Source organism: Phyllostomus hastatus, unplaced genomic scaffold, assembly GCF_019186645.2.
Source record: "Phyllostomus hastatus isolate PE091 unplaced genomic scaffold, TTU_PhHast_1.1 phas_contig_159, whole genome shotgun sequence".
In the NCBI taxonomy this organism is placed as follows: Eukaryota; Metazoa; Chordata; class Mammalia; order Chiroptera; family Phyllostomidae; genus Phyllostomus; species Phyllostomus hastatus.
This window is the reverse complement of record NW_025333640.1, coordinates 41,377,725-41,400,653: the sequence shown is the minus strand read 5'-3', so window position 1 is coordinate 41,400,653 and position 22,929 is coordinate 41,377,725. Positions and strand designations below refer to the sequence as shown.

The 22,929-nt window shown below is 48.1% G+C and overlaps 1 protein-coding gene and 1 pseudogene across 16 annotated transcripts in view; one reads left to right on the top strand and one right to left on the bottom strand.

The window, feature by feature from the left end:
* Positions 1–22,929, top strand: part of ANK2 (ankyrin 2) — a 293,273-nt gene that overhangs the window by 153,991 nt on the left and 116,353 nt on the right. For 3 of the 16 annotated variants that reach the window (XM_045830725.1, XM_045830726.1, XM_045830732.1), the window contains exon 1: positions 5,276–5,660. The exons of 11 other annotated variants lie outside the window; for them this stretch is intronic. In XM_045830725.1, the coding sequence (XP_045686681.1) occupies positions 5,532–5,660 (129 nt within the window). In that variant the 5' untranslated portion in view covers positions 5,276–5,531. Of the gene's footprint in view, positions 1–5,253; positions 5,661–22,929 lie in introns of those variants that run through there. 2 more of the 16 variants (XM_045830691.1, XM_045830728.1) reach the window with 2 other exon arrangements.
* Positions 7,149–12,653, bottom strand: LOC123813885 (annotated as a pseudogene).

Genomic DNA, 22,929 nt, shown 5'->3' with positions numbered 1-22,929 from the left:
TTCACATGAAATTAAAGACATCTAAATGGTATTAGAGCCATCTTATGGAAAAAAACGAACTAACTTTTTGGCCAACCCAATATTAGGTTTTGGTGACATTTCTGAATTCTCAGCTGCTTAAGGATGCAATTCTGTGTTAAGATTTATTGCACTGTTATAAACACTTTTTATTAAGAAAAATTATAGCACCCTGAAGTCCTATAGTATATTGTTTCTATGATTCATTTACCACATATTGCTCATTTATCTGACATTGATTATTATCTGTTCTTCTGCAAAATTGTGTGGCTTGCTGGAGAGGTAGAGAAAAAAATAAGTCTGAGCTCAAAGAGTTGAGATGGCGCAACTTTGCAACGAAAGAATACTACTTTGGGCAACCAGAAATATATGACTTTTTAAATTTCATTGTTTTGGGCCAGTGCCTTGTCCATAGTTCCCTTATTTGATGCCTTGTCTGTGTTTCGCTGTCCCATGGTTTTTCGGGGAGCAGGGCTGTCTTTGCCTGTATGCTGGGCACCGGACCTGGGGAGACACTGGCACAGACGGTCCCCGGCCGAGGCTGAGGCCGCTCCGCCAGGGAGGATGCACGTTCCGGCTGCCGGGACTGCGCTCACAGCTGCTGGGTTTGCTGAGACTCCAGGCGGTGGAGCCCAGGCGGTGCACCTGCTGGGGGCCGGCTCCCTCTCACTCGACACTCAGCCCAGGAAGACAGAGTCCCGAGGCCTCAGGTGGTAGCAGGGAGGCCCATCCACCTTTGAGACACGGTCCTTCATCTCTCCCCTCCTGCTCTTGACGTGTTCAAAACGAGAGTTGAGATTTGGTAGGGAAATGTGTCAGGAAGTGAAAACCGGTTCTCTGTTGTTTCTCTCCCAGTGGTTCCATTTGCCACCAGGTTTGCCTGGAAATCCCTCGTCTTGTAGCTCTTCGTTGCTCTTCAGGAGAGGTGGTTAGCGTTTCATCCAGTGTCCTAGGGGAGGGGTGGCCCGGGCGGCCCGGGCGGCCCAGCTCCCGCGGCTGCAGCTCCAGGTGGGGGCTCTAGGTTTGGGACTGGTGTGACCATAGGAGAGGCTGGACTGGGACTGGTCTCTGGGCGTGTGGTCTGATTTAATTCTATACCGTGGTCTCTGTCTTTGTGGAACAGGGCCGCATGAGTGGGTGTGGGCGGAGGAGCTCGCCTTGTGCCGAAAGCCAGAGGCACTGGGCGCCTGCGGTTATAGCCTTCAGTTTCGGTGTCTCTGTCTGCTCAAGGGAGCTTCTCACTCTTTGTCATTTGGAGGTGGAAAGTCTCTGATGGTCCAGGAGAGTTGAGTAGAGGCAAGTTTCAGAGGCTGGGAGTTGAGGGCTGTGAGCTGTGGCTGACTCTCTGTCCACAGCTATGGTACCCGCTGGCGCTGAGGTGGCCCTGGGTGGGGTGTCCGGGGTAGAGGGAAAATACCATATGGGCATCCTCAGTGTAACCAAATAACCTCCTATAGAAACGTATCCACAGAAAGGTGGACCCGTTGTATTACTACTAAGCTCTGCTTTGATAAGTTTGTTTTATCAAATGGGCTTTTGGGTTTGGCTTCAGGTTTGTTGAGCTCAACAAATCAGGGTGATAGCCAGAAAGTTCATTTGTTTTTTTCCCATATAACGGCTCTAGAAGTGCTTAGTTGTCTTTAACTTCATTCAAAAACAATTTCATTAGATTGTATTGTGACAGCTGTCATATCAGCGTGCATTAAAAAATACTTATCGAAACTGGCGAACTTTGTATGGCTATTTTAATATTGAAGATGGAAGAAAATAAGCAACATGTTTGGCATATTATGCTTTATCATTTCAAGACAGGTAAAATTGCAACGAATATGCAAACAATGGTTTGTGCAGTGTGTGGAGAAGGTGCTGTGACGGATTGAACATGTCAAAGTGGTTTGTGAAGTTTCGCTGGATGACGATGCTCCACAGTCGGATAGACCAGTTGAAGTTGACAGTGATCCGATCAATACATTAATTGAGAACAATCAATGTTCTACTATATGAGGTACAGCCAACATAGTCAAACTACCCAAATCAGTAAGGTTATTTGTGAAAATGAAAAGTGTGTCTTTTATTTTATGGAAAAAACCAAACAGATTGGCCTACCCAGTGTGCATGTCATTGCTCGTTCAGCAGCCTGTGCCCTGACCGTGGGAGCCTCCAGTGTGGACCAACACCCTTAAACTGGAGAAGGAACTGGGCTCACAGCTCAGGCGAGCACCGGTTTCCCCCGATGCCGTGGCCTCAGCTGCTGTTGTCAAGCCTTGGGCCTTCCCCACACGCCCCGCACTGGGTTTGCGGCAGTGACCGTGTGGGCTGCGGAGCTTGCGCATGGCGGCTCCATTATTGAACGGGCCCTGGATGGGGATCAATGGAGTGCTGGACACTCAGCAGAGCAAAGGGCCATCCTCCATCCCAGCTTTAAACGAAGGCTGTCCTCCCTGAAGGGCGTTCTGTTCCACTGGCTCTCAGGTTTAAATGTGAGTGACGGTGTGTCCCTCCCTGGGAAGGCAGGCACCAGCCTGTCCCCTTGACGCAGGCTGCAGCTGGGACAAGAGCAGAACCCCGCCAGCCTCTGGCCCTGCGGGAGGACCGCTGGGCAGCCCTGTGCTGCGGTGCAGGTGCTAGGTGCATGGCCGGCAGCTCCTGGGACTGGAATCTGCTACCCTGTCTGTGCAGAGCTGAGCTGGTGAGTGCCCACTGCTTTCATCCAAAATCTGACACAGATTTTCCCTTCCAAACAGAAATGCTAGGGATATGTGAGCAGCACAGGCATACAAGAAGGGCTGCATTAGAAGACCTTGCGTCAGTGAGCGGCAGAGAGACACACTATCCCTGTGCAGGACGGTGGCTCGCCTGGCGCTCCAGGACGACTCTGAGCTGCCCCATGCATCCCATGTGGAGGCAGAATGTTGTCTGGGTGGGGACAAGGTGGAGGGAGACCAAGGGGCTAACAAGGGCTCGTGGTCCCTTCACTTTCTGTGAAAACACTCATACAGGTCTGAGGTTTCCTGCTTGGGATTTGAGCAGCAGAGCCCATGGTGGGGCAGGGAGTGGTTCTGTCCCCTGAGGGGGCTGATTGGGGTCCTGCCCTTGACCCTCCTGCCCATGCACACCGGCCAGGCATGGGGGGCACCAGGAACAAGTCCTGGGCCTTCTGGCATCCTCAGCGGGGAGACCATGGTGAATGTGCTTCTCTGTGTTGAATCCAGAAACATAGTGAGAAAACGCATGCGAAGGAGTGTTGTCCGCTTACAAAGGCTTGGTAATGACGGTGCTCTGTGAAGTGTTTACGTTCAACTAACCTTAGTGAACTAACATCCGGTTCGTCACCTTTTCTTCATGAGACAAAAGTGACAAGGAGAGCTCAGAAAAATGGGGAGAGCCTTAGGGACTAAGACTGTTAACCCTGCCTAAGACCTTTCTGTTTAACTTATTGAGTTGAAGCTTTAAAGATGTGTAATTTTCCTGCCATTGCAGAACATCATTAGGTCGATACCGTGCAACTTTACGTAGCTCTACTGAGTTCGTCAAAGGCTGATGATAAAAGCAATTTTTTCAACCCCAGTATCTCTGATGTTCTTCTCAGGCGCGCTTGTGAGCTTCCCCTTGCTCTTGGGGAGTGACGCGGAGAGGAGGCTGATGCAGCTTGGACGGGTTGCAGAGGGGCACAGGCAAGGTGCCATCCCAGAATAGTCCCCCCCCCCCACCCCGTCACGGGAAGCTGGGGCGGGAGGCCCAGTCACTGTCTGTGGGGACGGCCATGAGTCCAGTGACAGTGCCGGTGGTCGTCTTGTGCTGCCCCTGAACCCCTCATTCCCGACAACACAGTTGCGTGTCCTGAAGAACCTCAGGGGCGTGTTTGACCTGTGTCCTGGCAGGTGGCCAGCGCTGCCCCACCTGGTTCAGGAGGCACCGGAAGCCTCCCACGTGCACATGCTGTCTTCCCAGAGGTCTGTGCCCGTTACTTTGTGAATACCACACGATTCACAGAGCAGGGCGCTTTGAGAAGCTGATTTGTTTCTTGGAAGGTGACTTCTCAGCTGTTTGGTCCACATGGCAGTGGCCCCCCGCATGGGAGGCGTCCAGGCCTCGGGCTGGTCTCTGCTTTGACCGGCTTTTGAGTCGGATTGAGTGCTGGGCTCCCTCCTACTATGGGTTGCAGTCTGCTTGCTTGTGGGATGTTTGATTGATCTTGCTGCTTTCAACTTTGTTTAGGTAGAAAAGACAAACTGTAAGTTATGATAAGCTAAAATGTGTACAGACCGTGCACAGTATAGACCATGCACAGTGTAGAGAGCTAGTATTTTCCCTCCTGGAGGAGCTGTTGGCTTACCTTTCTGTAGCGCAGGAAACGGAACTTGGCATCCTTCGTTTGTCTGGGCAGGTACATCGCAAGGGTGGGGACCCATAGAAAAGGGTCGGGACCCATTTTCTATGTTACTTTGTTTTTTCTTAATCATGGGGTGCATACAGAATGCGATTGTATCGTTTAAATATCGGCGATGACCGTAGTGTCGAAACTTTGCTTTTCTGAATGGGGTGGCACGTGCGCTCTGGGGGATCCGTGATCTGCGGTGTCCCCGCACGGTGTCCTGTCTGTCCGAAGAGACTGAGGGTGAGTAACTAGGAGCTCAGGGACAACCTATCTGTCCGTGATGAAACTGGTCAAATTCTGGAAATTTGGCAGCATAGGCCAGGAATTTCATCTTCGTTGGCTCACAGGTCGAGCCCCACACCCCCCATTCGGCTGCGCCACCCTGCCGGAGCCTGGCAGGAGCGACAGAGACTCTAATCCTGCTTTGCGCGTCACCTCGCTGGGTGCTAATTTGGTGTTTGACCAGAGCTTGGGAATCCGTGAGTCCCCGCTGCCTCCCGGAGGGATGGGCGGTTTTAGGTGCCTCCTGCTCCCTTCCCTCCCTCCCTTCCCGAGGCCTGGCCCTGCGGCAAGCAACCCCCCCCCCCCGCCCCGCCCCACGTGGGTCTGGAATCCGCCCGCCCACGCGCGCCGGGTCTGTGGCAGGTGTTCCGGGCCGCGCTGTCCTCCCGGACGCACGTCCGCGTGATTCTGTCCCCGCACGAGTCCTGCTCAGGGCAGGGTCGCCGGCGGAGGCGGGGTTGTGTGCGCGCACCGAGCGGCCGCCGCACCGCGGGGAGGCCCGCAGCCTGCAGCGTCCTCGGCGCGCGAGGTGGGGCTGCGGCAGTGAACGCCCACCCGCGGGGACGCGCGCGGGGACGGCGCTCCTCTGGTTCCTCCGCTGGTGGGCGCCGCCTGCGCTCGCCGGGGGTGCACCTGTGCGGCAGGTGTGGCGCGGGCTGCGGCCTGGGCGCGAGCCGGCAGACGGATGCTGCAGAGGCCGCGCTGGGCTGGGGCGCGCGGGAGGCGGGGCGGCGGCTGCTAGTGACGGCGCGGCCACCGCCCGGGAGGCGCTTCTGCGCCGGGTGCCACCCACCACCTGGACCGCGGGGACGCGGCTCCGAGCGCGGCCCTGCTCCGCTGATTTCTCTGCAAGATGGCTCACGCTGCCGCTTCCATTAAAAAAGTTCGAGAGGCTGAACTGGATGAAAAGGAAAAGATCCTTGAGAGGGAGAGAAAAAAGCAACGCAAAGTCCCCAGGGACCGCGCGGACCGGAAAAGAAAGGTAGGAGGCGCGTCCCCTGACGCTCTCCCCGGGGTCGCCACCTGGATCCCCGCACCGGCCTGCAGGGCGCCCGCGCGGCTCTGGAGCCCGGCCTGGCTCGCGGCAGCCGAGGGGTCGATGCCCGGGGTCCCCAGACGAAGCGACTGGGGTTTCCCCAGTCGTCGTTACTCAGCCTCAACGCCCGCTGCTTCCTTCCCGCGAGGGGGTCCGAACCCCCGCTGGGGAAGCAGGCAGATGTGGGGCGGAGGCGACGCTGTTTTCCTCGTCTGTCTGTCCTCTGCGCCGGTCCTAGCCCTCGCTCCAGCTGGTCTCCGACTGGCAAAGAGCGCACGTTTTATTTACGCTGACACGGCTCTGCGTGAAGCTGGGCTGAGGATGCTGATGCGGAGAGCTGTCTCCGAAATGTTTAAAATTCTGATTTTAGTCATTTGTTCGGTTTCCATCATTACCCTCATGATTTTTCTTTGCTGACGATAGCAGGACATGAAAAACCAGGGTTAGGTGATGTGATGAAATGTTGGTTCTCTTTACTTTAAGCTGTAGAATTGTCCCTGCCCTTTACAATATTTTTTCCTGTAAAATAGAGGTAATCTTACAACTTGCTGGAACCGGCATCTGCGCTGAGCCACCAGCCTGGCTCCATCGGGGCCGGTCTCCGTAAACGCTTTAATTAACAAAGTAGGTCAGGGGATAATTTCGGAGGATGATAAATGGCATATTTCCCCGGCAGAACACGGAATCAGTGTTCGTCCTCCGCGGTGGGCAGACGGAGCTCTGGGATTGGGGCCCCAGGGTCCCTGTGCTGAGGGATTCCTACGCTCAGCGCCCTTTCTCCTTCTGCAGTAGATGTGCGTGTGGGCCTTTCCATTTTGGGGGGGTTATCTTGGCCTGTGTTTGGAAAGACACCCGAGGACCCACACGGAGCAGAGGTCTCCCCGCACAGAACTCGCGGGGCTCCTGCCACCGCTCCCGACCAAACTCCGTCATTAGGCAACACGAGTAAATAAGACTAGCAGCAGAGCATGATCTCCCTCCTGGGGAAACTCCGTGCTGCGGGCCTGCCTGCCTCTGAACGCCCTCTTTCCAGCACACACTCCCTTCCCCCGGTCTCCGGCCCGTCGGTGCCCATTTCTGCAGCCGCTGCCTGACTGACAGGTGCCGCAGTTCCGATTCCAATTCCCTAAACGCACAGCGCTGCATCAGGCCGTCTCCTGTGATCACATCATCCTTATCTGTTGTTCTCCAGACACCGTCTGGATTTCTTGGCCAGGACACGTGCCCACGTCCAGTTGTGGCCTATGACCGGCTGTGCCAGACTAGGACCAGGCACACACTGGCAGGTCTCTGGCTCTCGCCCTGGCTTGCTTCTCCAGATTTTTGCCTTTTTCTACACTTGGGGCACAATGAAAACCTACGCTGTTGCGTGGAGAAGTGCCAGTTGCTTGGATGCTGCATTGCTCTGAACGCGATCCAGCGGGGTGGGCGAGGTCACCGGCGCATGACGTGGTCCTGCGACAGGGTCCTCTCCTCTTCACACTCAGAAGGTGCCATTGGGCAGAGCCACGGGACACCGGGGGTCACGGCACAGCTCCCGCTGTCCTGGCTCTTTTGTGTGCGCACCTGCGGGAGGTCTTCCCTGCTCCGCCGCAGAAGCCCCTGCACTGCGTGGTGTTCCCAGGGCGGCAGGTGCTGAGGGGGCGGTTTTCAGCCAGATCAGGTTTATTTTCCAGACACACCCCACCTGCCACATGGCTACGGCGCCAGTTCTAAAATTCGGTTTGAGAGAAGAAAAACCTGCCTCTCCATCACTCCTTAAGGAAGTTCTTGAAGCTGTGGAAAGCGGACAGTTGGCTGGAGTGGCGCCCGGGAACGCCCCCTCCTGGACGTAACTGAAAACTGTTACACGGTATTTTCCGATGCCATTTTATAGCCCTGGGGACACCGCAGTTGGGGAGATGACTGTGCATCACCTGCATATTCATTTGTAACGTGTCTTTCAAATGAAACTGTTTATTCCCAAAATTCAGGTAAGACCTGTGCCAATACAGATAAAAGCCAAACATAAAGCTTAATAAACTGTTTTTGAAAAGATTTTTTTACCAAAGCAAAAATTATTGAGTATTAAAAACAATTCAATTAAGTAGCCTTGTGTTTGGACTTATTTTTTAAATATTCTTTTGTAAACTTCCTATTAATGAAAATATTTTTGCATTATTATTTTGTACTCTATGATGGATCTTAAGTGGGTGTTACTTTTATTTGTGAACTTGAAACATGTTGCATGCTTGGCTATAACTCCTATGCCAAGTGATCAGCGGTGCATACAGTCTTTAAGTGGCTGGATTGGTGGACTAGGGGCCTAGTTTCAATCTCATTAGAAGTGGAATTGGTCTTAGAGTAGCATGTCCTGGATTCTTTGGCTGGACTTGGGATAGCTACTGTGTAGCTATAGTAAGAACCAAGTGTATATTGTATCTGTGTCCTACCATGCCAGAGCTAGAATAAAACTAAGTGTTAAGCAAATGGACCATGGTTAAGACAGTTGAAACAAACTAAGCATTTATTCACTAAAAAGAAGACATAGCTTTTTATAGGGATAAATTGATTAGCTTTTATCAATTTAAGTCATTTCTTTTCATGTCCATATGTTTAGTTTCTACAGTAGAATCTGAGAGTTTTAGACTTGAGAAGGATGCTAAAAGGAATAACTGACAATCCAATTTCTCACAAACTTGTACGACTCAGTTCTGAAAAGTGATTTTGAGTAAAATGTTTTTTCCACAACCACACACTATTTCCCAACTGTACTTAAAAAAAATGGAAAACAAATAATCCTCAGGGGATTGGTTAAAAAAAAAACACAATTCCATACTTAAAGCAAAGCACATATTTAAATGGTGTTTCTCATTTAAACAAAATTATCAGTTATTTTCAAATGAATAGCTATGCTCTCCACTTCTCAGCACAGACCGACCACTTTCCAATCTATCGTGACGTCTACAGCACTGAGTAGAGTTATATCACCTAAAAGGCAGTTGGTAGCACATGTCCTTAGTGACCTAATGCTTAAGACATTCTTCCTATTCCTTTAATTGGTGCCATGAAAATGCCAGTGCTCATGTCCCCTGTCAAAGGTGGTGACGTGTTTACTGAGTGTGGCCCATGTCTGACCCTCCATCCATCCTGTGATGGTCCCACCCAGCTGGTCTCAGGCTCCGAATTTCACACATGAGGAGGCAGAGAGCAGCGAATGGGACTTGCTTAACCACATGCAGCCAGCACGTGGCACAGTCGGGACTGCAGCCCAGGCTCCCAAGTCCACTGGGGGAGATGGGTGATAGAACTTCCTGGCCTTGTCCCTCCACGGAATGTGGAGCATCATGACCAAACATTCAGTCTGCCAGTGCCTCTGTTGCTGCACCTCCTAAAGGCCTTCCTACGACAGAAAGAACCCAATTACTGTGAGAATAAGCTAGGTGACATATTTGGGAAGAAACTAGATACAGTTGAGGTTGTGATTCTATTGTAAATGCACCAAGATATTTCATGAAATTTCTTAGAAGACAACATTTGCTTGTTAAGTATAGCAGTTGCCATCAATGATCAACTATGACTTTATCATCATTTTTTCTTACAATTTCATCAGGACTTCAAAATGTGTCTGCCTATTTACATTTATTAAACTGACATAGAAAGGTGATTTTGCATGGGATAAAGTGGAAAGTAAAAGCAGACTTTCAAGTCCCTTTCATTGACTTTCATAGAAAAAGGTTCTGATCAGTTCTTTGCTTTTGTTTTTATGGCAATTATTATTATATTGGAGAAATCAAGGCTCATTATTCCTAGGACAACTTTGGGGGACTGCCCCTGCCATATTTTCCTTCCTCACAGCTTATTAAATTGATGACATTGGGAATACTTACTAAGTCTATGCAATGGACTTATCACCAAGTTGCAAGGGGACATGGAGAGATGAAGGAGACTTTTAAACGTTATTACAGGAGCAAGCTTTTAGAAAATGGAAGGACGTTTTGTTTGTGAGTCTGGAGAGGAACGTGCTGTGTAAGTTCTAAATTGTGTTACAAGAATGAGTGGGAACTAGACAGAAAATGCAGTGGCGGCTGCACCCACACTGCCTTTTCGCCTGGGTGGGAGGAGGGTGGGCATGCCTGTTGTCCCTCTGGCCCTGGAGTGTTCACCGGTGGCTCAGTGGCCTGATTCCTCACCTCTGAGGGCAACCACACTTAACCAAGGACATGCACACCCAGATTTCTGGGCATCAAACCAAATACAGTGTGATTAAAAATGCCAATCACAGCAGAATAATGTGGTCCTGGGTGACGCATTACATTCTAGAACTGGTCAAACATGGAAAATTCCAGCAACATTTTAGGACATCAAGTTGTCTTTATGAAACTCTGATAACCCTCGTCCACAAGTGAGGACTTCCGGCAACCACGAGAGTGAGGAGCAGAATGGAGGCGTCTTGAACTTTGTCCCGATGCCCGCTCTTGCGAGCTGGTGGCTGCTGGTTAGTGGAGATGTCTAAGGGTTGTTGACTTGCCTCCCATTTGAGTCTAAATAAATAGTTCAGGTATTTCTGTTTACATGTGGAGGCTGCCACAGAATCGTGATTTTTTAAAACGTTTTTTTTATCTTCCACACTCCTTGTAGCTCCTTTGCTTTGCTCAGTGTGTCTCACTGAATGGCATGCGTCACTGGCACGATAAGTCTGAGTTTGTATCAGGACTGGACGAGAAAGAACCTCTTTCAGCCACCAACTGGGTAACTGTCTAGTACTAGCTTAAGGTCACAGTGGTCACGCTGACTAGATTTTGGCAAAAACAGGTCCAGGTATATGGCCTGAGATAAGTTCATAAAAAGACAGTTAAAAGACAGTGCAATCTTAATTTCAAAAAGCTACTGTGAGTGAGTTATTTGTTTTTGAATCTAAAATCGTTAAACACATCCCAATGTAACTTTTCCCCTCTTTTGTTATATTAATCTGAGTCTCTATACATATTTTAATGTTTTAAAAATCAAAATTAATTCACTAGTGGCCACTATTATCAAATTTTAATTTTATTAGTCATTTCAGTCATCAGTTGGGTAAAATAATGATATTTACAGCACATTTTGACATCATAAAGACAACCGAAACTACTGTGTTAGAAGTATTGTAGGAATCAGTGAAAAAACAAGGAAGTTAAGAATTCTGCTCACACCACATTTAATGATCATTTAGTGTTTATATTTTTCCATTATGTCACCCTTTTTCATTTGTATTTCTCAGAATAATTTCTTCCTGACAAAGAATACTTACTTTTATTCAGTGATGGACTATAGATTAAAATAAAGAATCACACAGTGCAGGTATGCACTAAATTTTGCAGTTGCACCTAAATTGCTAGTGGAATTGTCAGCTCTTTGAGTGTGAACCCCTGCTACAACTTCCACTTGTGGTTTTAAGTGTATACTGTGGATTCTCATCTGGGCCCAACCTGTTCATAGCATCAGAATCCTGGGGTGCACGGCAGAAGGGGAGACTGTTATCTATCTTTATTTTATCTTATTTGAAAAATTTTAAATTATAACTGACACACAACCTTATATTGGTTTCAGGTATGCTACATAGAGGTCCTACATTTATACGTCTTATGATGTGATCACCACACTAAGTCTAGTACTCACCTGTCACTGTGCATAGCCATAGTGATATTACTGACTCTGTTTTCCATGCTGAACCTTTCATTCCATGACTTATTTTGTAACTGAAGTTTGCACTTCTTAACCCTTGGCCTTTTGGCCCACCCCCCACCTCTCCCATCAGTTTGTTCTCTGTGTCTTTAAGTTTGTTTCTAATTTGTTTATTTGTTCTTTAGATTTCACATATAAGTGAGATTATACAGTATTTGTCTCTGTCTATGTGACTTATTTCCCTGGGCATAATACCCTGTAGGTCCATCCATATTGTCACAAATGGTAATATTTCATTGTCTTTTTTTTGTGGCTGAGGGATATTCCATTGTATGAATGCTCTGCATCTTTTTCTCCACTTGTCTGCCGATGGACACCGAGTTGCTTCCAGACCCTGGCTGTTGTAACCAATGCTGCAATGAACATAGGAGTGCATATATCTTTTTTTTTTTAGCTAACAGAGTTTACAATTTTATTTTCACATTTTACAATACAAATGAAAATTTTTTTGGTTCCACTACTCCCAGAGTCAGAGCACCACAATCCCCTGGGGAAGGAGAACAAGTAACAGAAAACAGAGAGACTCCCCTCTCACCTTGTCTGTCTCGTTGAGTCATCCCTGGCCAAGGGGCACTGCTGTGGGACCGGTGGGAGGTCTCAGCTTTGGGAGCCCAGGCATCACTTGCATGTGCTCTCCCATAGGTGGCCTCTTTCCAGGAGCAGGTCTCTCGGGCATCATCCCAGGGCAAGGAGGACCCCAAAGACTGCGGGGGTGGAGTCATTGCCCTGTAGGAGGAGCGGAGAACGGAGTCGGAGGTATCTCTCCTTGCTCAAATGCTGTGGTGGTTTTGTCAGTCAGGCCCCGAGCCTGTTCTTCCACCCACTCCTGACAGTCGTCTTTCAAGTTCTCTGTGTTTCCTACCACTGCAGTGTGTCTGTCTCACAGGTGGAGAATCATGGGTGAGGCATGTAGCACAGTGGCCACAATAAAACTTGGGCACGTTGGTCTGCAGGCTATTAGCCACTCAGTTCCGTTCCACCCAGGATACACATATCTTTTGGGGTTACTGCTTTTGCTTTCTTTGGATAATTATCAGATGTGAAATTGCTGGATCATAAGGTAGTTCTATTTTTAATATTTTATTTTTATTTTTTTATTTTTAATATTTTGAGGAAGCGCCATACTGTTTTCCACAGTGGCAGGACAAGTCTGCATTCCCACCAACAGTACACGAGGGTTCTTCTTTCTCCATATCCTCCCTGACACTTGTTTTTGGATTTATTGACGATGGGCATTCCCACAGGAATGAGGTAATATCTCACTGTGGTTTTAACGTGCATCTCTCTGATGCCTAGCGACATTGAGCATCTTTTCTCATATGTCTCTGGGCCCTCTGTATGTCCTCTTCACAGAAGTGTCTGTTCAGATCCTTTGCCCATTTTTCAATTGGATTGTTTTAATTGCTTACCTTTTAATACTGAGTTGTATGAATTCTTTATATATTTTGGATGTAACTCCTTATTGGTTGTACTGTTGGCTAATATCTTCTTGTATTCAGTAAGTTGCCTTTTTATTTTGTTGATGGTTTCCTTTGGTGTGCAGAAGCGTTTTCATTTGCTGTGGTCCCACTTGTTTACTTTTGCTTTTGCTTCCTTTGCCTGAGGAGACATATCCCAAAAAATATTGCTAAGACCAATGTCAAAGAGTTCACTGCCTGTGTTTTCTTCTAGTTTTATGGTTCCAGGTCTTACATGTAAGTCTTTAATCCATTTGAGTTTATTTTTGCATTTGGTGTAAGCAGAGTCTAGTTCCATCTCATCTGTCCTGATGTCCCTGCACCGCTTATTAAAGAGACTGTCTTTTCGCTATTTTATGTTCTTGCCTCCTTTGTCATAGATTAATTGACCACGTAAGCATGGGTTAACTGGGCTCTCTGTTCTATTCCAGCGGCTTATGCTTTGTAACAATATGTTTTTAAAGCTCCCTGGCGATTCCACCCAGAACGGGGGTGAATACTTTCGCTCCCACCCACCGCTTCGCATAGGGAGCAATAACAGATCGGCTCCTAACGATCCGTGTGGCTCTAAATTGCCACTAAGAACCATTTTCCGTGTGTGGATCGGAGATACTCGGCAACTTTTTGAAAGTGAGTGAGACTAATTGGTCTGTGTAATGACAATTAGTTCTGAGCGCGGAGAGGAAGACACGAGAGGTGGAGAGAGGAGCTGCCCGGCCACGCGGCCCGTGCGCCTGCGCGCTCCACACCCCGGAGCTCGGCGAGTCCCCGCGTCGCCTCAGCTGCTGCGTTTCTGAAGGAAAGTCACTGGATTGTGACTCAGAATCCGCTCTGTCTTTTAACAGATGGTGCTATTTTTAAGTCAAGTCAAGTAAATGTCCTAGGGATTTACTTGGTCACCCCCGGGGACTTGAAACCGTTGGGGACGTTGGCACTTCCGGAACTCCTGGCACAGGCCGACCCCCGCTCTCCGTCTCCGGCCCCGACTTCCGTGGCTGTCGGTGTCCTGTCAGGGTCCCCGGACAGGGCGTGCGCGCAGGTGAGGAGGAACGGACGAGCAGCTCCGTCTGAAGTGTCCCCACAGTTCTTCAGACTTTCCCGGCCCCGCGTCCGACGCGTCGCTTCCGCCAAAGCCAGGAGTTCGGTGGGTCTGTCGCTGCGTCCGCCTCCTGCGGGCTTTGCTGACCGGCCCTCCCTTCCGGGCTCCCCGCGGCCCGACCGCGCCTGCGCAGGAGCGGCCTCCCCGCCGGGATGCACGGACTTCTGGGAGGTCCTCGCAGCGCGCGCACCCTGAGGCCTGCCTGTCCCTTGTCCCCTCACTTTCTGAGTCGCCTTTTCCCTTTCAGAACGTGGTCGTCATGCAGGGACCCCTTTCCAGAGACGTCCCGTCACTGGACATCGTTGCTGCACGGCTTCTGTCACGGGCCCTGGGGGAGAGCGGGGAGTGTGGTGTCGGGGAGCAGGAGTGGTGGGGGTGCACCCGTCAGGACAGACACAGTGAGGTGTCCGGCTGGCCAGAGAGTTCCTTTGCTTCCCCCACACGATGGATCTAGTGGCACTTCGTGCTCCTTAACTTCATTCAAAACACTTTTGTTAGATTGCATTGTGACAGCTGTCATATCAGTGTGCATTAAAAAAAAAACAACTTATCCAAATTGGTGAATTTTTGTGTAGCCCTTTTAATATTGAAGATGGGAGGAAATAAGGCAGATTTTTGGCATATTATGCTTTATTCTTTCAAGAAAGGGAAAAGCACAACTGAAATACAAAAAAAAAAAGATTTGTGCAGTGTATGGAGAAGGTGCTGTGACTGATTAAACGTGTCAAAAGTGGTTTGTGAAATTTTGTACTGCCAATTTCTCACTGAACCATACTCCATGGTCAGGTAGTCCAGTTGAGGTTGACAGTGATCAAATTGAGACATTAATTGAGAACAATCAGTGTTCTACCATGTGGGAGCTAACTGACATGGTCAAAATATCCAAGTCAAGCATTGAACATCATTTGCACCAGGTTGCTTATGTTAACCATTTTGATGTTCAGGTTCCACGTAAGTTAAGCAAAAACAAACAAACAAACAAACAAACAAAAAAAACTTGAGCACATGCAATTCCCTACTTAAACATAATGAAAATGTTCTGTTTTTCAAAATGAATTGTGACAGAAGATGGAAGGTGAATACTCTACGATAGTGTGGAACAAAAGAGATTGTGGGGCAAGTGAATGAACCACAATCAACGACACCAAAGGCCGGTCTTCATCCAGCGATGGGGATGTTGTGTATCTAGTGGGACTGGGAGGGAGTTGTCTATACTGAGCTCTTTCCAGAAAACCAAACAATTGATTTCCACAAGTACTGCTCCCAATGAGACCAACTGAAAGCATTGCTTGGTGAAAGGTGTCTAGAATTTGTTAACAGAAAACTCAGAATCTTCCATCAGGATAACACAAGACCACATATTCCTCTGGTGACCAGGCAAAAATTGTCACAGCCTGGCTGGGAAGTTCTGATTCATCCACCGTATTCACCAGACACTGCACCTTCCGATTTCCATTTATTTCGGTTTTTACAAAATTCTCTTAATGGAAAAAATTTCACTTCCCTGGAAGACTGCAAAAGGTACCTGGAACCTTTACTTCTGTGGGACTTGGAAATTCCCTCTGGGCAAGTAAAGGCTGCTGTCTCTCCCCTTGACCTTGACCTTGATCTCTCACACTTAGGGCTGACTAGCCACATGGTCAGCTGCCTGGAAGCCTGGCCACTCAGTAAGTTCCTCTGGCCTCTTCCTGAAAAGTGAAAGTCACCAAGACATTATTGATTGCTGATACAAAACGTGGGCAGTATGTGAAGGTCTTAAAGGCTATTTCTTCTCTGCTGGATGAGGGGCTGAGGGTCTCTGTGATTCCATTCATATATGGAGAGGTTGACCTTTCCTTTCTATCCTGATGTGCAGCAGTAAGCTGAGCTACATCGGCTTCCAGAACGAAGAGTAGGAGATACCATGTTGGAGACGGTTTTAACATTTGAGCCCCAAAGCAGCTAAAATCGAATGCTAGCAAAATAGAAAGAACATAGTTCAGTAAAACTGACATTTTAAAATGTCATTGGTTACTGGAAGCTGGACTCACTCACCGATGACTCTTTTTTAGGAAGAATTTCAGATAAAATTACATTGTCGTGATGTACTTGTTAGTCAACCAAGCAGGACATGACCTGTGTTTCTGGTAAAATTTCACAGCCTGATGAGAACATTACCCTGTAGTCTGATGAGCTATCACAGTGCGAAGTCAGAAACAGAAGTTGCAGCCGTAGGGATTCAGGGATTGGCCCTTCTGACTTCAAACATTAGAAATCATTTAAAAAGGAGGCACGACTTTGAACTTCAGGGTTCCCCTCCCTCATGACTTGTCCGTGTACCTGGGTCCCACTGCGGCAGAGGTGACGGTCCCCCTGAGCACTGAGCGGGTGGCTGATGCTGCAGGGTATTCTGTCACAAGTAGAGGGCCTTTGTACGTTGAGTTTGCTGCATTAGTGGCCGTTGTTGATAAAAGGTCAGCATTTACACTGAAGGTAAGACATGTTCCAAGTAAAGATATGAACAGAAAAATAAAGAAAAGTGCTAGAGAGGAGGAGGAGGAAGTGAGTTCATCAACAAGAGGCCACACCAGCCCCGGGGGCTGGCCATGTGGAGGTGAGACCTGTGGTGGGAAAGGGGGATGGGAAGGCAGGTCTGGGGAGGGTGAGTATGATGCAGAGTGGTGGGCACCGCGACATCACTCTGTCCACAGCAGCCCTCAGCCCTGTGGGCCAGGACATCTTGTAAACAGAGAAAGGAAGTCGGTCCTCCAGGGGAGGATTAGTTGCTTCTGAACTACCAGAAGTCCAGAAGAGACTACTGGAGAGAAAGGCAAAGGGGAGACTGTGGAGAGGGGATGGCGTGCACAGGACTGCACCCCAGCAAAAATCCTGCCTTTTCTTGAGAAGGTCTTGGGCAAGTACACTGGATGGTCTTCGTTGGGAATCCATCGCCTGGCTGTCAGCCTCTGGGCAGGGGCCAGTGGGCTGGGCTGGAGCTGGTTCCAGAGCAGGTCTGGGAGAACCTGGCTCCAGGGAGAGAGTCTGTGCTGATGAACAAAGCCCTGAGTGTGTTTAAATACTGGCTCTGAAGAACTAGTGGGAAGGGGCAACGTTTTCATTGAACAAACCTTTAATAACTGCTCTTAAAAAGAAAAAACTCAAGTTTTAGAGACAGATGTGTATTTTCTGATCATATTTACATTTCTTCTTCTCTTTCTGCAGAGGAGATAAATCATACCCTGACCTCATAGGCATGATTTATAAATTTATGACTGTAAAGATTCAGGACACAAACATTAGCATAAGCATCTATTTACTGGAGCTCATTACAGATGAGTGAAGGTCAAGGTGGAGGCTGTGGGTTCTTCCTTGACCATATATGGCCAATGACATTGTAGCTCTGGGACAAGACCACACTGACGCAATTTTAGAAGGACTGAATTAGTGCTATTGATTTTATGATATTTTTATTTTTATATTCTCAGGGGTTTTGATGGCCTGTGAAATTATTCTGTCTTCAAAAAAAAAAGTAGGCTGTAATTACGTCCTATGAGGATGTAATTTAAAACTTGAAAAATTCTCTCATTTTCTAGGGAGAACAAATGATATAAAATCAGGTTATTTACTCCAGTATAAATAATATCTGAATGATTATAAACAATTATGTATACTTTAAGGTACAAGAAGACATCTGCTCTAGAGAGATCTTGAAATTTTGCATTGGCCAAAAAATTAATTTGATTTTCCATAAGATGGCTCTAGTAGTGCTTAGTTGTCTTTAACTTCATTTGAAACACTTTTGTTATATTGTACTGTGACAGCTGTCATATTAGCCTGCCGTTGAAAAATTATCAAAATTGGTGAATTTTTGTGCAGATACTTTAATATTGAAGATGGGAGAAAATAAGCAACACTTTTGGCATATTATACTTTATTCTTTCAAGAAAGGGAAAAACACAACTGAAATGCAAAAGATTTGTGCAGTATGTGGAGAACGTGCTGTAACTGACTGAACATGTCAGAAGTAGTTTGCGAAGATTCATGCTGGAAATTTGTTGCTGGAAAATGCTTCACGGTCGGATAGACCAGTTGAGGTTGATAATGATCAAATCAAGACATTAATTGAGAACAATCAATGTTCTACCATGTGGGAGATAGCTGACATACTCAAAATATCCAAATCAAGCATTGAAAATCATTTGCAGCAGCTGAGTTAGGTTAATCGTTTTGATGTTTGGGCTCCACATAACTTAAGCAAAACAAACTGTCTTGAGCATATTTCTGCATGTGATTCTCTACTTAAACGTAAAGAAAACATTCTGTTTTTAAAAGAAATTGTGACAGCAGGTGAAAAGTGGATACCTGACAATAACGTGGAATGGAAGTGATCGTGGGTCAAGCGAAACGAGCCACCACCAGCCACACAAAGTCCGGTCTTCATCCAGGGAGAGTGATGTTATGTATGTGGTGGGGTTGGAAGGGAGTGGTCTAGTCTGAACTCCTTCCAGAAAACCAAACAATTCATTCCAATAAGAGCTGCTCCCAATGAGACCAACTGAAAGCAGCACTCAACAAAAAGCATCCAGAATTAGTCAACAGAAAATGCAGAAATCTTCCATCAGGATAACACAAGACCATGTTCTTTGGTGACCAGGCAAAAACTGTCACAGCCTGGCTGGGAAATTCCAGTTCATCCACCATATTCACCAGACACTTCTGATTTCTATTTATTTCAGTCTTTACAAAATTCTCTTAATGGAGAAAAATTTCACTTTTCTGAAAGACTGCAAAAAGGCACCTGGGACAGTTCTTTGCTCAAAAAGATGAAAACTTTTGGGAAGATGGATTACGAAGTTGCCTGAAAGATGGCGGGAGGTAGTGGAACAAAATGGTGAATACATTTGTTGTTCAATAAAGTTATTGGTGAAAATGAAAAATGTGTCTTTTATTTTTACTTAAAAACCAAACGAACCTTTTGGCCAACCCAATATAACCCAATTATCAGTTGGACAGTGAAATTCAGAATTATTTTGCCAATCTAAGTTTCACAGCTTTTGAAAGAGATTGAATTTAGTTTATTGTTTCATAATTGTAGTTAATTTTTGATCAAATGCACACTCAACATGCAATTTTAAACAAACGAATGATGATGTTTTCCAATCATGCAGATGTAAGCGCGGCAAAGCCGGATGGACTGGACTCAGTGTCTTAACACTTCTCAGGAAATCAGTTACTCCCCTCACAATGGATCAGGTTTAATGGCAATTTTGATAAATGTTTGTATCCGCTCCAGTTTGAATGAGTATTATGTATTTAGTTTGAATGTGAATACCTTCTTTTTAAAAAAAGATTTTCATTTATTTATTTTTAGAGAGAGGTGAAGGGAGGGAGAAAAAGAAGGAGAGAAACATCCATGTGTGGTTGCTTCTTGGGTGCCCCTACCGGGAACCTGGCCCACAACCCAGGCATGTGCCCCAACTGGGAACAGAACCAGTCATTCTTTGGTTCGCAGGCCGGCGCTCAGTCCACTGAGCTACACCAGCCAGGGCTGAACTTGAATAAGTTCTTGATTGATCAATGCCTGGCCACAGCCTGGCTTTTATTTGAAATGTCTGCCTCCTGCTTCATTTCAGGTGTGTGTGTGTGTGTGTGTGTGTGTGTGTGTGTGTACATTTATTTTGTTGGGAAATTATTATTTTAAGATACTTTGAGACCAAGCGATTAAACTATTTGTGCTCATATATGATTACCTTCAACTGGGCTCTGTTTTACAAGTGGAGACATTCTTCTATAATGACAAATGTATCAGAACACTAAACCCTGGCCCTGGCTGGTGGGGCTCAGTGGGTTGGGCACTGTCCTGCAGACCGAAGGGTTATGGGTTTGATTCTGGTCCGGGTACAGGCCTGGGTTGTGGGTTTGGTCCTCAGTTGGGGTGAGTTTGGGAGGCAACCAATTGCTGTTTCTCTCTCACATCAATGTTTCTCTTCTTCTCTTTCTCCCTCTTTGCTACCCTCTCTAAAATCAATAGGCATGTCCTTGGGATTCAACCCTCATATTGTATATCATAACCCAAAAAGTTGATGAAAAGTTTCTGTTTCTCTGAAACCACTAGGGTGAGTGGATGAGCTGAGACTGTAAACGCCTGTGATGCTTGTGAACCATGAGAGGAAAACGTTTGTTTTCTGAAGACTCGGTGGAGTGAGGATTGAGAAATGCGGGCCGACTCAGTGAATTTCTAGTCACCCGTCTCAGTTGCGGGTAGTGCAGTCAAGCTTAGTGGTGGGGTTTCCTGTGGCTTAATAATAAGTCCACCTGTTCTGTGGACACGGGGACTGTAAGTTCTCATCAGTCTTTCCGAGTGCTGAGCACTGTGTCTGACTGCCACGGCGTGTGCGAGACTCAGACAGACGGGCGTAGGTGGGGTGGCGGGCACCGTACAGGGCAGAGCAGGGCCCACCTGCCCGTCCAGCCTCCTCGGAGAAGGTGGCTGCTTCAGGCACGAGACCTTCCTGTAGCTGATCACTGGTGTGCTCGTTCAGAGTCCTTGTCAGGTGGCCTCTGTCAGCAACTTACCAGAATGTTAGTGAACTGAAAACTGGCCTCAGTTTCAGAAAGGACCCACTACGGCCAGCTTGCCGTGGGGCCCCTTTCTGCTTTTGTAGTTTCGTTGCTGGCCTTGTCTGCACAGGGAGCGGTGGGCAGCCCGGCTCCAGTGCCTGCCCACTTTCTGAGTGTTGTGCACACACACAGCTCCCTTCAGAAGCCCTGGGAGCGTACAGCAGCTCATTGTTTTCTTCAGGCTGTGTTTCCGCGTCCAGTGAATGTGACAGAGCCTGGTGTCACCGGCCTCCAGGCTGCTCTGCACACCCTCAGTCTCTCCGATGCCCCTTGTCTGTTCATTGAGGACTCACTTTATGGGGCGGGGGGGTGGTGGCCTGCAGAAAGCTTCCCATGTTGTCAGCACGGTCGTCACACAGCGTCCTCTGTTAGACGTGAAGCGTGGGCAGCCGTTGCAGGGAAGGAGAGCTGCAGGAATGTCAGCCTGAAGGGGCTGACTGGTGTCTGTGCGCACGCGAAGGGCCTGGTGGCGGGGAGTCGGGGGGGCACTGTGATTCATTTGTGCACAGCATCCACAGCAACGCTCACCTCTGCTGACCTCAACCAGAAAAGTTAGGCTGCACGTTAACACCCGAAATCTAGTGTCGATCTATAAATTATGCAACAGCTCTCTGATCGATCAATTATATAATAGAGCCAACTGGCGAAAATCCATACTTGTTTAACTCCCAACCAAAAAAATTCCAGCGAATGTACCAACCTCAGGGAAGAGCATGTTTTCGAAACGCCCGGTTTTGTTTCCACAGGTCAGTGGTTCCCAAAGTCAGAGGAACGTGTCCTTGGTTTCACCTGGTTGGCGTGGAGAATTTTGCACACAGCAGGAGTAGCGAAATATTAGCTTTATCAGATAAACATGCTGCTCCAAAATCATCAGTCTTAAATTATGGCTATCATGGGGTGGGGCAGGTGTTGTAACCCAAGCGGATTTCCAAATTCAGCCACAGGAACACACGTCCTGCACATTGACGATGACCTGCAAGGGGCGTGCAGAGGTCAGCCCCCTGGCGCGTTCCCACCGTGGACGTGCACGTGGCAGTGGGACCGGCGCCCTCTCCCTCACTCCTTTCATCTGTGCTGGGGCTTCCTGAACAACCCGGCAACTCCGAGGAGAGAAGAAACGAATCCCATGATTCTGAGCAAAACTTTCTTCCCAATCTGCCATGACTGACTTCTGGCAAAATATGTTTTCAGTATTTTTACTGTGATGCTACTTGCTTTTAAGAATGAACTGAGTGAAGTCGTTGAGGGAGCAGAAAGCCCTGACTGGCTTGCGCAGTTGGTTTGCAAACACTTGTCCTCACAGTCCCGCCAGGCTGTCTTTCCCCGTCCATCCGTCTGGAGGTGAGACCTCGTGTCTGGCTGTGAGGTGCAGCAACGGGGGGTGGGGGGCGTGGGCTCATGTCCAGCAGAGTTGTCATTGGTCCCAGTGGCCCCTCCTCTCCCCTCTCGAGATCCCAGAGCACTGCTGGGGACGTGACAACTCGCAGGGCCGGGGCCTAGATCAGGACACCTGGACCTCTTACCTGCCCCCGCAAACTGTGGTAATGAACTAAATAGATGGTCAGCTTCAACTGTTGTACCACCTCGTGTTAGATGTATGTTGGAATGATAACAAGTTATTTTTTAAAAATATATGTATTTTCAAGGTTTTATTTATTTATTTTTAGAGAGAGAGGAAGAGAGGGAAAAAGAGAGGGAGAGAAACGTCAGTGTGTGGTTGCCTCTTGTGCACCCCCTACTGGGGACCTGGCCCACAACGCAGGCATGTGCCCTGACTGGGAATCAAACCAGCGACCCTTTGGTTCGCAGTTTGGTGCTCAGTCCAATGAGCCACACCAGCCAGGGCCGAGTAGTAACAAGTTCTGGTTCACAGAAGCTCCAAACCAGAGCTGGAAGGGACCTAGCAGTCACGCAGTCTGAGCCCCAGATTTTACAAAGAAAGTTATAGCCCAGGTTGGATCGGGATCACACACACCCACAGGTGAGTCGGCGGCCTGGGTCAGGAACTTCGAGTTCAGACAATGTTCGACTTCACTACAGGTTAAGTTATGGAAGTGAGACAGTTCTTTCTCCTCTAAGGGCTTAGTTTTCTGGTGACTCCGTGGTCATCGCTACTCCTTTACACAGTGAAACTGGAGACCGCGGTGGCCGATTTCCCAGTCTGCTGTCCTAGAGACTTCAGCGCCCACTTCTCTGGAAGGTACAGCTGAGAAGCCGGCCTTTGTTTTTCGTCCTTCCTGGTGTTTGACATTGATTGGATCTGAAATGCAGCAATGCCCTGAGAAATAGCAGTCAAGGTGTAGGGGGGATTTAGGAAGATGCTGCAAGTACGTCACATCACGTTTTAAATCGTGCG